Raw genomic sequence first — 15,735 nt, forward strand, 5'->3', positions numbered from 1 at the left:
ATTTAGCATAGAGGATTAGAATATTTGGGGGAAAATGCAGAGAAGTTCAGAGAGATATTTATCATACAGTCATATTTTTAGCATTAATCTAGGCAACATAAAGTGAAGTGGTCAAAAATGGACTTACACTTACAAAACCTTATTAAGTGAAAGACATGTTACATGTCATGGGAATTCAAGAAATTAAAAATGATACTTTTTGGTTCAGGTGCTTGTATTGTAGTTTTAGTGCAGATACTAATAAAAAGAAAAAAAATTAAACAGTTGAATAAAGGGTACAGGCTATAATGTTATTGTTTCACATGGGCAACTCACAAGAGTGGCTGATTTTGTTTGAGGTTGTGCAAAGTTGCTTCAGCCATGGTGGTAAGAAGGCAAGGCTATCTAGAGAACTACAATTTGAGTTTGCTGTTTTTAGATATTTATTTTTTATAATTTTAATATATGAATGCAAGCCTTAGATAAATAATATCCTTCCAAAATTACCAGTAGAAGGCACTGCTTTCTAGGACTTTATCTCTGGATTATCTAGTCAAAGGTTAAAATATAGAAAGAAAGAAACTTAAAAGGAGACTACTATATAAGGAAAGTAATCTCTATTCTGAGTCTTCCATTTTATATTGTACCATATACAGAATCCTTTGACTTTATGCCATATACAGAATTCATTTGACTTTGCACATGTTATTTTCAAGAATAATTATAACAAAGAACATATCCTAAGCAGAGTTTTTTAAAGTTTAAAGCAGTAAGTAGGTGATATCTTGGTAATAGGTCTATTAATAATTAACTATGTAGAGTTTTTTGTTAAGTTACTTAACTTTTATAGTCTTTTACTTACACATTTTAAATAGAACTATAATATTTTTCGCAAGTTCTTTAGAAACATAATTAAACAGGGCTTACTAATTTCTTTACATTGAAATTATTAAAAAGAAGAATGCTGTTATTACTGAACTTAATTTCCTTTTTTCTGATAATACTGAGACATATTCCAAGCATAATTGTTCATAAGATTAGATCTTGCAGCTATCCATAGCTAGAGTATAATCAGTGGGTTGCTGGTTTTAGTTGGTAGCTATTCATTTAACAGATATTTATTGAAAGATTATTATGTTCAGGAATTGTTCTAAGTACTGGGCAAGTAGCTATGAACAATAATAAAGGATGCCTACTTAGATTGTGTATTGTAGTGGGAGAGACAGATAATAAACAAAGAAATACATACAATATATGTCAAGTGATAAAGGCTATGAACAAAACAGAGTAAGGAGTCAAAGTGGGGTGGGGTTCATGTTTAGGAATAGTAATAAAGGAAGGCCTCACTGAGGAAATAAAATTTGAGCAAAACAACTGAATGAAGAGAGGGAACAAGGTGAATATATATCTGGAATAGGAGGATTTCAGATTGAGAAAATATCAACTGTGAAAGCAATGTGTTGAAATCATGTGATGTATAATTTAATAGTTTCCATTTGCTGCTATAACATATGATCACACATTTAGTAGCTTAAACAACATAAATGTATTCTTTTACAGTTTTAGAGGTCAGAAGTATGAAAATCAAGGTGTGGCAAGGCTGCATTCTTTCTAGAGGATCTAAGGGACACTCTATTTCTTTGCCTTTTCTAGCTTCTAGAGGCCTTCTGTATTCCTCAGCTCATGGCCTCATCCTCCATCTTCAAAGCCAATAGGATAGTATTGTCCACTCTCTCTCTGTCTCTGATTTTTCTGCCTCCCTCTCTTGTAAGGACCTTTATTATTACTTTAGATCCGCCAAAAATATTCAGAAAAATCTCCCTGTTTTAGGATTCTTAACTTAATCCTACCTGCACAGTCCTTTTTGCCACATGAGGTATTAGCACACAGACACCTTGGTTAAGGGGACATTATTCTGACAACCACAAATGGTTTGCAACATTAACTGCATATTAGAATAACTGGAGAGCTTTAAAAATTTCTAATACCCAGTCTGCCCTCCAGAACCAATAGCGTCAGAATTTCTAGGGGTGAGACCCAGGCATTTGTATTTTTAAAACCTCTCCAGGTAATTCCAGTGTGCAGCCAAAGATTGAGAACCGCTGGTTTAGTTTTCTGTTGCAGTCTCACACCCTTTACAGTATCTTTAAATTTGCTATACATGTCTGAACATATTTAGGGATGTTCTCCTTGCAGCGTTTATAGTGCACATGGAGAAACTTTAGCCAATAGCAAAAGACCACAGTGGTTTTAAAATTACTATCACATATTGCCCAGAGTAGCTTGATTGTGCAGAAAGCTACAGGGGAAAGTAAAGGAAAGCAAACTCCTTGTAAAACCAAGTTGCTCCTACAAGGGAGGATGTTTCCTATCTATTTTGTTCGTATATCTCAGTAAATCCAGGCATGTTGCAGACCAGAGTTGGGATTTGGTCCATAATTCTTCAGTCTCCTCCTTTTCCTAAGTAAGCTTGATATCACCTTTCTGGAACTTATTTCTACATCTTCGCTTTTACCACTACTTCCTATGTGAAATTCCCTCTCCATTTATCCCAAGGTTTTCATTTGTTCTTCTTTTCCCTTAAAAGCCACTATTCAACCATTTTGTAAAGCATTCAAGGATCCTCTGGCCCTCATGAAGGCTTCAGGTGCTTGGCTGTAATGTCATGTGGGCCTTAGACTGAACCCGTCACCTTTCATTATTATATTGCCTTTTATTTAGAATCTCCTCAACCAGTTCGTAAGTCTCTCTAAGCAGAGGCCATGAATTACATTTTTCATTCCCGTTAGATGGAGTGTCTTAACGTGTATTAGGTAGGTGGTCAGCAAATAGTTGTGGATTTGGAAGAATTCCTTCTTGCCCTGGGATTGAATGTCAGTTCTTTCAAAAGGGTTTCTTGACCGCAGCACAAAGCTGAGTTAAAGACCAGTGTTATGTCATCATAGCTGTGCCAGGCAGTTTCACGTTGGATTGTATTTGTCTTTTTCATGTCAGTTTCTTTGAAGTCTCAGTTTTGTTCCTTAGTAAGCCTAGCACTTAAACATAGGAATGACAAAAATAATCTCTGAATGAGTACATAAGAGCACACACCAGCCTAGATCCTCGAATTATTCCAAGGTACCCTCGCACTGCCACACAGCCATGTGGTGTGAGCCCTGTAGTGTAAGCTACACATCTCAGAGGACCAATGTATGGAAACGTGTGGTGCCTTCTGAATGCCTTTGAAATTAAGGAGACTATTCTCTGCCCAAGACGAAACCCTTTGGTAGGTGAACAAAAACTCAGGAATCTCTTGTTATTGGTGATTTTATTATCAATATCTTTAGAAGTACTATGAGTCAGAATAAATATGGATAATATGACCAAGAGATTGATTGCTTTCTATGGAGTTTGTTACATATTTCACTTTTTCTTCCTTAACCTATTATTTATCTATAACCTTCATCATTTTTATTGTAGCAATTTAACAAATCTTTAAGAAATCTGTTACCTGAATTATTTAAAAAATACTTTCAAGTCCAACACATTAAGAACATTCTATAGCACTCTGACAGTGGAATTGAAATAGACATGAAATATATGATATTTTGAGATCAGTTGCCTTCTGGCACCATACCTCTTTCATATTCAGTATTTCAGACCCTAAACCTTTTGTTCCATTGAATGTTATGTAGAAAGAATGCTTACCCAGTTGTATATAAAGTTAATTTAGATATTGACATGAGCATAAGCTTTGAAATGAGTATCAGTACTTTATCTTTTTACCTTATCTATCTTATGTCTACTTTTGGGCTTTCAGTTTTCATAGTTGATATTCATAATGATATTAATATAGTAAAAATCAACAGAAAAGTCATGATTCTTAAAGTCATAGAATTGTGTTAACTTAGGAATAGGAAAGACCAGCTGATTTTGCTTTCTGCTTTGATAACCCAGAGACTGGCTCTCGCCTAGAGTTTTCAGACACTAAAGAGACTGCATTATGAGGCGGAGGCAGACATCAGAATACCAGCATATTAATTCCAGTAAGAATGATAATGCCCACACAGACCACAAATACTAAGGTGTTTTTTTGTTTTGTTTTGTTTTTAACAAAGGCATAATTTCCTTTTAGTCAAGCTACATATGAAACCAAGAAATAATTAAAAGTTTCTCTATTAATTTACTCTGATAAATCACTTGACAAAGACCTTAAATATTTCAAGTCTATTCTGTTTGCAAATTCTTTATATGGGAATCAAAAGTTTGCTTGCAGAACATAGAATCAGAACAGTGGCAGTTAAATTAGTGTTCAGGGGTTATTATTTATAGTAATATATTACTTTGGTTATCTGTATAGTCTTGCCATTGAAACTAGAACTCTGAACTCCAGCCTTTCACATCTTTTTCCAGACTGAGAATATACTTGGAATAGACCTTGGTAAGGGATTGGAAATAGTTAAAAATACTTGAAATGCGAAGGCCACTGTCTACTTCTTTCAACAGTGCTCACATGGTAGCTGCTAATATTTCCTCTTCTTTATTTGTTTCTTTGTCTGATCAACACCCCTACTATTAACATTTTTAAAAAAAAACACTTGTTAATACATTTGATTGATTAACTGTTAAGTATTGCTGGCCAGGGAGCATTTCTCTATTGGGAGACTTTGCATTTTATGTTGATTTAACAGTTAAACTCTTACAAGGCAATGTACTTTTTTTGGTTGGAGTTTTTTTGTTTTTGTTTTTTGAGGATGGGTGGGACACACTCTAGTTTTAAAACTTGTAAAATAAATAGGGGCTATATTTATTGAATGTCTTACTCTGTTTTAAATACTAGTTATTTTTCATATGGTATACAGTCCATTTTCAAAAAGACTTGTAAGGTTGATATTATATCTCACTTTAAAGATGAGTAAATTAAGATTGAGAAATTAAGTCTCACAGCTAGTAAGTGGCAGCATCAGTATTTTACTCCATATTTGTCTGATTCCAAAGCCCTTATTTCCTTCTACTGCCCTATTATTTTTTAATAGAGTACCTTCAGTACTTAAATACATTTTTCTTTTGGAACTTCTAACACTAAAAATAGTGTTACTCAACAATGATCAGAAGCATTTCCTTGGGGAACACATTTTAAATTTAAAAATCAGTTATTTATTTATTTATAAATAAATAAATATATGAAGGAAGTGGTATGGTTATTAGTAAATACTTTCCTGCCTCCCATCTCACTGAGAATGAATGCTTCTGTAAATTACTCTTTGTTGAACAAAAAATACAGCTTTCTCAAGGTCAGATTAAGTTATAAATACAAGAGAGGTTTTTTTTTTAAATTAAGCATTTTAATTCAATTCCATTTGTGCGTAAAACTTTAATGAAAGGAACTTTCTATTTAAAATATTTGCCACATAATTTTAACTTCTGATAATATTGTGAACCAGACTCAAGTACACATAAAACATTTTATTCTTGTTCATTTATCTAAGCCCATTTTCATATAGATCTTAGCTCATCAAAAAAATCCCTCTTTGGATTTTTTTTTTTATATAAGTATTCTAAGGAGTGAATAAATCTGAGGATTATTCACATCTAAGTCATTCATAGAATTGTGAAAATAGAGATGAAATATTTTTATATTCTAACCTTTTTATTTTGTAACTTCGATATTATTACTAAATGCCAAAATTGGGTGATTTGGGAAGGTGAGGGGAAGAAAATTAGGGAAAGAAAATTCTCAAATATTTCAAGATTAACAGTGATTGCAAAATTTATTCAATCCTTAATAAGCTTTCAACAAATATCAAACTTTTTGTCAGTTGCTATGAGTATTTGCTTATAACCAATACTTTTACATTTCACAATAATCTTACTTTTAAAAAATGCAAATTTGTTTTAATGGCAGTCATTTATTTGGTTTATTTTTTGATGAAAGAAATTTTAGTTATTTCTTTTCTTTTAAACTGCCAACAGTATTTGCTATTCATAGATGTTTTGTCTTCAATAAAGTCTATCAGGGTGAAAAACTAGATGGGTATTTTTCTTTCCTTTAAAATGGAATGGTCTTTCATTATGCAGTGTTCTTAGGTGAATTCTCTTGTTTAAGAAGCCAGAATACAAGAGAGTGCTATATTAGTGTATTATTCTCACAACAAACAAGCACTGTTCTGTTGCTACCTGCTTGGCCATTGTTTCTGATTGTGTGTGCTTTGCAGTGGTATTTGGATGGTTTCCTGCTCTCTGCTAGCACAAAAAGGCATTTCTGTTACAATGGCCCCTAACCACACAATGACGGCATTAAGGATTTATGTGGAGGTTTCATTATTTTCTCCTCTTTTGTTCCTTCCAGGATGTCTTCCAAGCGACCAGCCTCTCCGTATGGGGAAGCAGATGGAGAGGTAGCCATGGTGACAAGCAGACAGAAAGTGGAAGAAGAGGAGAGTGACGGGCTCCCAGCCTTTCACCTTCCCTTGCATGTGAGTTTTCCCAACAAACCTCACTCTGAGGAATTTCAGCCAGTTTCTCTGCTGACGCAAGAGACTTGTGGCCATAGGACTCCCACTTCTCAGCACAATACAATGGTAGGTTTCTCATGGTCTATTCTGCCTACACTCACTTTTTGACCAGTCTACTCCTCTAATAGTTTGGCTTTCATCCTTTGCTTTATAATTATCATTTACTTAATAACCATACACAAGATTCACTCCTGGCATCTTAGAATTCTTTATAAGTAAATTTGTTCCAACAGGGAGGATAAGATTTTTTGTTTGTTTGTTTTTGTTTTTCAAGAATTCCTGCTTTTGAGATGCTTACAATTTAATTAGAGGGGAAAAAAACCATACAAAATGTAAGAATAATATTAAAGTAAAATATTTAAAATTAGTCAGCATGAAAGTGAGATGTCATATACTTTCTAATAAAACCTTTTTCCAGATAGAGTTACAATGAGTATATTTTGAACCTTCCACCATGATAAATCATTGTTTTTCCATTTTTTGCTTTGCTCTGATTAGATCCTAGTATTCCATACAGTACTTGGAATTTTGTAGAAGAACGTATTTCATAGAAACTGTATTTTCTAATATGACTACACTAATTTCTAACTCCATCACATTCACACTGTTGTTTTGATAATTCAATAATTCCCAGTTGCTTCTTATTCTAGAATATGCAATTCAGGGTAATTCCTCTGGCTGTTCATCTGAGGTCTGGAACACTGCAAAAGATTTAGGAAACTGGGCTTCATGGGTAAGAGGAGAGAAGGCAGCACAGCACCTTTGACTGATGCTTAAATAGCACACCCAAACATGGATAAGGCATTTGGGTCCTTCTTAGCAACTTAAATACATAGGATCAACATGTTAACAAAGTAGCAGGGCACTTAGGTCTCAGTAAAGCCACTGTCACCTTTTCAACATGGCTGCTTGGGTAGATGTCACGTTTTTGTAAATTCTCCTCCTCGTCTATGTCAAGGATGCCAGTGCTATTAATTTGAACCTGATTATACCATCAAAAGTACATTCCCATACCTTTAAAACAGCTTTGATTCTGTTAAATCTTTTTTTCTCTCTCTAGGATATTATTGCATATCATCAATATACTTAGTGCTAAGACATGCCGATTTATTCATGCTATTGAATTACTGTATGTGGAATTAAACCAATAAGAAGAATCAGATATCTTTTAATAATTGTGCAATAGATATGACGCTTTGATTTTTCACATTAAATATAAATATTCCTATCCAACATTTTGGCCTCGTAGATCAAAATTTCTTTAGATATTTGACTGTGTGCCGAGATTTTTCCACCATCAAAAATGTTTTAGCAAATCTGTGTGTAGCACTTACAAAGAAATGATGTTCTAAGTGTGTCTTAATAATACAACTCATTTTACCTTCACAATAATTCAGTGAGGTGTTATTATTAATCCTATTTTACAGATGAGAAAACTGAGGCACAGAGAGGTTACATAACTTGCTCAGATCACAGGAAATAAGTGGGAGAACCAGGGTTTACCCAAGCAATGTGTCTTTGAAGTCCATGCTTATAACATTATGCATGCTGCTGCTTCACAAGAACACAGGTGTATTTTATACTCTGAATATCTGTCATTTGGCAAGTGACGTCATACTACCCGTCATTCCTCCCTCTTCTTTATTTTATTATTTCAAGTTAGTTATGTGCAATGATAAAACTTTTTGTCTTCCTCTCAAAAAGGTTAAAAACTAGGAAAAGAAAGGCATTCCATTTGGCATTGCATCACTGCTAATGTCTTTTCCCTTTTAATATTTTAACCACTGCCTTCTCTCAGAGAGTATCCAGAAGAGAATACTTCTTGGATTGGTTTTCCTGTGATAGCACCATAAACACAAACATACGTATTTGATGAGAGAATACAAATAGTTATGAATAGAAGAATACCAAAAGGATAAAGGGGAGATTATTTTAAGCACACTCAAGTTTGGATATGAGAAAAGTGTATTAAATTACATAATTTAGTGACATGAGGAGACGCGATACAATAGTTAATGCAAATGAAACCATTCAATTTTTAATGGAGAATTTGGTTTAACTAAAAAACTATAAACTGCCTACTTTGTACTTTGTTTTATTGTAGACACTATGAAAATGGATTTGAGTAAGAGACATCCCCTTTTCTCAAAGAACTCAATCTAAAGCAGAAGATCTTAACTGGGGTCTGTAGATCTCCTAAGAATGAATGGATAATTCTGTATATATGAAAATATCAGAGTAGTGGTATGGTTTCCATCAGATTCCCAAACAGATCTGTAACCTTAAAAGGTTAAGATCTGCTATTCATAAGTTAGTATGGTTTACCTACAAATGATTCACCTTTGTTTTATTGACATCAGCGCTTATATTTCTTTTAATTATATGTTTCATTGGTGTCTGAATTTGTCTCTGTCTCAAATTTTTCTTGATTCCACCTGCTTTTCATCTCTTGAGTAGACTGTTGGAAGAGTTACCTACATGATCTCAAATGTTCAGCCTCTCTTTCTCAACTTTCTTCCAACTTCTACTAGTCTTGTTTCCCTGAGAGAGGATTTGGATTGTTTATTTCCCTTTTGAAACTAATTTATGTCCTGTTGCTTACAGGATTTAGTTCCAAACTTGTTATCTTAGCAAAAATTCTATATAGACTATCATCAAATGATGGCTTTAGTCTCCTCTCCTAACATGTCCTACTATGGACCCAGTACTCTGGTCATGCCAAGCTCTTCATACTTGTTCCTGAGCATACCATATATGGCCTTTGACTGACACAGTCTTTCTACCTAGAAAACTCTCTCTTTCCATATTTTACCTTCCTGGTAAATTACGTTTCTCCTATGTGACTGAGTTTAAAAATTGCCTCTTCTTAGATGCTTTCACTGACCTTCAAAGGCTGAATGGTTAACTGTGTTATTCTTTTATCCATGACATTTATTTATATCCTTTCTCATGGTATACATAATAATATATACATTTATATGTTTGTCTTTCTATCAACATATACTGTATTTCTTCTTGAAGGCATATTCATATATGTATATTAATATATATTTAGATTTATGGGATCTAGCATGTAATATATACTCAACTTACGATTATTGACTAAATGGCTGAGTTTATATGGATAAGTAAACATTAATAGTAAGTATGGCTCAGGCAAAGTTGTTAAAGACCATAATTCATGGTGACTATTTTTATTTTCTAGCAATTTTAGAACTAAAGTAGAATCTACTAAAATTATATTCAGAAAGCAGAAAGTCATGATATACTCAGCTATTAAATTGATAAAGATATATTTTACTCATTTGTCATAATGACTGAATATATTTATAATGTTATTCAACACGAATACTTTGTCTTTTCTCTGGCTACCGGGTCATTGTCATATTCACATAATAGGTCCTTTTATTTTAGTAGGGTATTCTCTATCTTTTTCTATTCCATATCTTTGAAAACAGAGTGTGTTTCAATCATAAAGTTCAATTTAAGAAAAAACCCAGGTGATTTCATTGCCTATTTATGTGACATTCATGCTTAGTTTTTAAGCAAAGATGAAAGATATTAAGAGAGATGTATTTGTATTGCCAGAATAGATTGGAGACAAAGTCCAACAGTTGAGTGATCCCTATAATGCTGGCTTGAAGTTATAGAGAGATGCTTTCAATATAAAACTGTCTTTGGAAAATATTTCCTTAGATAAAAGTTCTGTGTACCTAATGACTATTGCCATGTAACATTGGGATTTAGGGTCCCTTATTCAGATTCAGGATATGCACGTGTTAAGGTTTAGAATTGAGACAGATAAGGATGCAATTCCTCCTTTCTGAAATTGTGTTTATTGTCTTAATGTTTTGGAGAAAAAACTAAGTGCCTAATTAAGAACAACTTCCAAACAGCTGTAACTGGCATGAATACTAAAAGTTCATTTATTCTTGGAAGATTTTACTCACTGTTTAGAGTGCACTACAGATGAACTGTCTTAAGTACTTTATACATATATATATATATAAATATTCATAAAATACTCCCAGATTTCTAATTAATATAAGATTGAGAGACAGATTGTCGTAAGTCTATGCAAAAGACTGATTCTGTTGGTCCCTACTTCGAAGCTTTCATAATCTTACCAGGCAATTAATAGAAAAATTTGATTCCCGTATAATCTTCAAAAAGTTAAAAGCAATGTGAAAGTCTGATTCTGACATGAGTGGAAAGGCCGTCCAGTGATCTATTCTTATTGATGATCAAATCTCCCCTTGTCCCTTTTGTTGTTGTTGCTGTTGTTGTTGTTGTTGTTTAGCTTGAGTTGGGAGGCCGTCACTTAAAAGTTTCAGAGAAAAGCAAGAATCGCTATAATTTCTGGTTCATTTTTAATAATAGTTCTGATCTAGATGATTTATTTGATGATGGAAAGGAGTATCCAGAATTCGGCCTCACGTCAATTAACAAGAGTATTCATGGACACCAGAAGGGAAAAGAGAAAGTCCAAGGAGAAATCAAGTAGTATTATCAGGAGCAACTGGGGACTCTAAGGTGGCCCTCCTGGCATTCATTTTCTATCTGGTTGCATGCTACTTCTGTTGGTTAGATTGTTGTTCCAGTGTCAAATGTGATGTGAAATGGAAGTGTAGACCACCTGTGGTTACTGAATAATCAGTTGTCTTTTTTCTAAAAAGCATATTCTAGCCCTGCCAAACTATCTTTCAACTTTTTAAGCTACTTTTGTGTTGAGTGAAGAGTGTAATCGTTTATGTTGAAAAACAATTTAAGTTGCTTGCTCACTCTAGAGATAGCTGAATTTTTGAAATAAATACTGTATGTGTTTCTGTTTTTAACATTGAAATATCCATCGGATTTCGAAGTATGATGTTATTCGTATCTCATTTATTGTTTATAGCAATGACATTTTCTTGGAATTGTTAAAGAACGATGGATATATAGTATCTTAGCTTAATAATATGCTATATCCTGATGTGCCTAAACATTACAGAAACACTAATTATCATGAAACAACATTCAGAGTGAGGCAGTTTCTTCCTGAAGTCTATCAAAAGAAGAAAAAGGTATCTTTTTAAGTTGATCTTCTATAAAGGTTGGAAATACAGCTGAGACTCTGTCATTATAGCAAGGATCTAATATATGACATACAGCTTTAAATACTGAAAGAATTCATTCAATTCACATGACACAGAAAGGCTTTTACTTGTTCAGGCTCACTGTCAGCTCCTGGGATGCTTTATTTACCCAAAATAATTTTAATTGCTATATTATAGCTATGTCTTGAAATACCCCTTATATAAATTTGCTTACAATCTAACAGTCAGTTATGTGTTTTCGATGTTTGACTAGGATAGTGTTATGTGTGAAATACTGTTCAGAAAATTTAACAAGAGAGAAAAGAGAAAAATGCATGTGTTACTTAAAAATAAGTCACAGAATAGGGCCTTAATTATGGTATGGTAAAGATTCCTATTTTTATATGGTGCTTTTTATAAGCTTTTAAATTTCTAGTTACCTTTGTACATCAAACTTAGCATAAGTTATTGTGATGCTATAATGCATACTGTTGTTAAACCAGTGTGGTTATTGTGCCAGTTCTAATAATGAGAATTTCATTGTTTAGGGAGAGCAGTCTCCTACACTCTAGACAAAAGTGTAATTACTTTTGAACGATGTGGAATGTGCTCAGTTTAATAGCATGGAGAATAGATTCAGAAAGATTCAGATAAAGTAAGCTTGGAAGCCATATGTGCAGTGTGGCAGTATAAAATTATGAGAGTAGGCAGTATAATTCTACACACACATACCCGATTTCACACAGTTTATCTATAAACTGTTGTTTCTGTAAGAGATAGGCTTGCTTATCTGAAAAAGGCCAATTCGATTGAAACAAGGTAAAAGTGGTGACAAGTTTGTATTTGTTTTTTATGGTAAATTGATGTTTATCATACAATGAAATTACATTGTTACAATCATTGTTCTGTAAATGTTGTCACAAAATACCACATGAAGCTGTTTATCTAAATATAATCCCAGGCTTCTGTTTAAATGTAACTGGTTCAATCTTTATACTTGCATTGTTTTGAGAAATTACCCCCAGGGCTAGCAAGAATGGGAATATGTGAAAAACAATCAGTTGGGGACCATCAAAGCCACTGGATAAGTTGTGCAATCGATCATTTTGTTCTATTGTGAGACAATTCCATTCAATCCAGTGGTGGGAGGGGAAGTCTAATGTTAAGTTGAGAAAACTTTGATTCATATGATGTCTATAGTATTTGAAGTAGTACTGTTGAGTGTCAAGTTAATTGGACCTTGAGAAATTAATGAATATACTCTTCAGTTGAAAAAAGTACTATGGGGGACTTGAGAGATAGTTCAGGATATCTAATGAAGGTCTACTATTAGCATCCCCATACAGTGATAGGGGAATAGGTAAGAACTGCTAATGCTGTGGTGATGGGAACTGGGGAATGTATTTGCTTAAATAAGATTTGGCTAATGGAATTTAATGGCTTTTATTTAATAAGCAGTGTTGCAGAAGATTCAGTTCAAATATATACAATGAATACTTATCAGCAGAGACATAGAAATGAGTAAGAACCAAACTTTTCCCTCATGCAGTATTTTTGTGTAGTATAGAAGTAAGATAAGCACAACAATCCCCACAATGTAATAAATATTAGAGCTCTGGTATAGGAGATTTACAGTTGAAAAGTCTATCATTTGTGGGGGTCAAAAATAGATTATTAATAACTTGAAATTGGTTTCGTCAAAAACAATCACTAGATGTTTAGATATTAAAAAATATGTATACCTATTGGATCCATTACCATTAATGTAAGGTCTTTATTTTACATTGGAATATAGTTTTGCTTTTACCATAAATATTTTTCCTAACAGAAATTACTCATAATTTTTTACTTTTAAAAAAGTAAGTTTAAGAAAAGGAAGACAAGACTGAACACAAAGTATACTATGTAGCTAGTAAAATACATATCTCATGTTATTATTAATACAGATAAAAGGAACTACTTTAGATATTGAAGTTGTAAATGTTTCCTTTCTTTATCTGGGTAACCACCTTAAATGAGGTGGACACAATGATGAAATATTTGGCAGAAATACTGGAAAATAGTAAGGACTCTAAGAAACAATGCTAGAGACTTGCATGAATGGTGTTCCTGATTTTGTGGCATGCATAGGTGGTCATCCTTATCTCATTTTTTATTCTCAGATCTGCATTTGAGAAAAGAAAGGATCATTTATATTTGGAAGTTAAAAATAATGAAAAGTTTTTGTGCAACCAGACTTCATTCTGTACCATACATGGTTTGTTTTCAGTTCTTCCGCATTTCTTCCTTTGATTCTTCTTTTGCCTCTCTTCTTTCTTTTTCAATTTGCCTCTATCAGAAAACATTCTTAATGGGTCCTCTTGTGGATTTCAATAGAGCCATTATCAAGAAGGGAGACAGGGTAGGAGAATCAGCACCATTGTGCTCTGATATATACTTCCTTCCTATTTACATATATTGCTTCTTGGGGGATTGCCAGACCTTCCTGCACTCAGTCTGTGCTTCTCTTACTGCATGTGATAAACAAAGATCAATTGGTTATGTGCTAAAGTTTTAACTGGTTTTTAGTAAACAGGGACAGTGTAGTGAGTTCTTCATAAAACTATACAGTATGTTTCTTCAATTTATTCTGAGAATCTGTTATTTTACTTTTCTTTCATAATCTGACGTTGATAATAAGTGGTAATTGTATTTTCAATATCCTTACTTGGCAAAACAAGACTTGAAACTCAATTTTGTTTCCAAATTATTTTTTGAAATTGGATCTAGTGAATTTCTGGGAACTAGTGCTTTAGCAGATATTGATGTTCTTTATGAACCTGTTACTAGCTTCCATTTTTAATTACTTGATGGCATTTGCTACTATTTTCAAACAGTCCTTGATTTAACTCAATTAATTCTTTTTCTATTCAAATGTATTTCTTTCTTAAATTTTAGATTTTTTAGTGATTGTTAAAAGGTATAAGAAATAAGGATGAGATCATTTGTATAACTAGAAGGTAATTTTGATGTTTGTGTCACTGTATAACCTTAATATGAATGATAATAGCAGTACATTTGTCAATATTTTTAATTTTATACTTGCAAAGGACAGTCACCTAAGGGAATCCAAAAGAAATAGGAATCCTGCAGTGTTGGTGCCTGATTTCTAGGAATTGGAATGAAATATATGAGACTTGATAACTCATTTGTCCATAGGACCTCAAAGTATTTCAAATAATACTTAAACCCTATTTCCTCTGTGCCATATCAGTTAGATACAACTATCTATTGTATCTAAAAAGGGAAAAATGATCTTTGTATAACAGCCTCTTTAAAAAGTACAACTGTTAGCCCTTCATTTGGATATGAAGAAAGTGAAGTCATACAAATAATATAAGGGAGTACAGTATTGGATTTTGAGTGTAATTCCTTTTTTTTACATATTTTTGGCAATTAGACTCATATAGCTTTCTCTTTTAAAAATATGTGCAATGATAAACACTTGGGTGTTGAGGTGGTAAGTTAAAAAAATAAGAATTCTATAGTATGGAAAAATCTAATAGACAGATGGGAGGAGGTATCTTCAAGAAAAAATAATTCTTTAAGAAATGACAATCTGAACTCAAAATACTTAGAACACTATTGGTGTCACGTTAGGTGAATTTAAAAGCATTAAATATATTTAAGCCGTTTTCCTTCTTCCACAAGGTCTGAGATGCCAATAATTTGTACTGGCATTAAGGCTGGCATTAAAACAAAATTCATGATAGTATTTCAATATGCTAACCATTTTGATCATCTTGTGTCATTTTTTTTTCTCCCTACTTCTTTTTTAGAAAGTAATTTTTTTTTTCTCTCTCTCTATTTTACTAGGTAGGGCAGGGGCAAAGTACTTTGGTATTCGAAATAGGAAATAAATATAAAACTAACTTAAGGCGACAATTGTAAATGGTCCATTTGGTTACATATCTCCTTTGTGCAAAGGCAAAATGCCTTTTAAAATTTTCTCATAGACCATTTTTAGGAGAGAGCCATGTGAGCAGATGAGGTGCGATATAAGGAGAGCAGCCTTGGCCAGCTCTGTGACACTGACATCACATGATAAAGTAAATGAACACAAGTGACTGGGTTTTGTGTCTTATTTAGTCAAGGCTGCTTCTGTGGCAGCAGGGCAAACAATGTTATCATTATATAGAGAAGCAGTG

General features: G+C 33.2%; 1 protein-coding gene across 11 annotated transcripts in view; it reads left to right on the top strand.

Moving 5' to 3' along the window:
* The window catches only part of SOX5 (SRY-box transcription factor 5), a 1,016,716-nt gene that overhangs the window by 637,150 nt on the left and 363,831 nt on the right, over window positions 1-15,735 (top strand). For 9 of the 11 annotated variants that reach the window (XM_076007578.1, XM_076007575.1, XM_076007577.1 and 6 more), the window contains one exon: window positions 6,308-6,539. In XM_076007578.1, the coding sequence (XP_075863693.1) occupies window positions 6,309-6,539 (231 nt within the window). In that variant the 5' untranslated portion in view covers window position 6,308. The remainder of the gene's footprint in view (window positions 1-6,307; window positions 6,540-15,735) is intronic. The other 2 variants (XM_076007582.1, XM_076007584.1) reach the window with 1 other exon arrangement.

Source organism: Microcebus murinus, chromosome 10 (genome assembly GCF_040939455.1).
Source record: "Microcebus murinus isolate Inina chromosome 10, M.murinus_Inina_mat1.0, whole genome shotgun sequence".
In the NCBI taxonomy this organism is placed as follows: Eukaryota; Metazoa; Chordata; class Mammalia; order Primates; family Cheirogaleidae; genus Microcebus; species Microcebus murinus.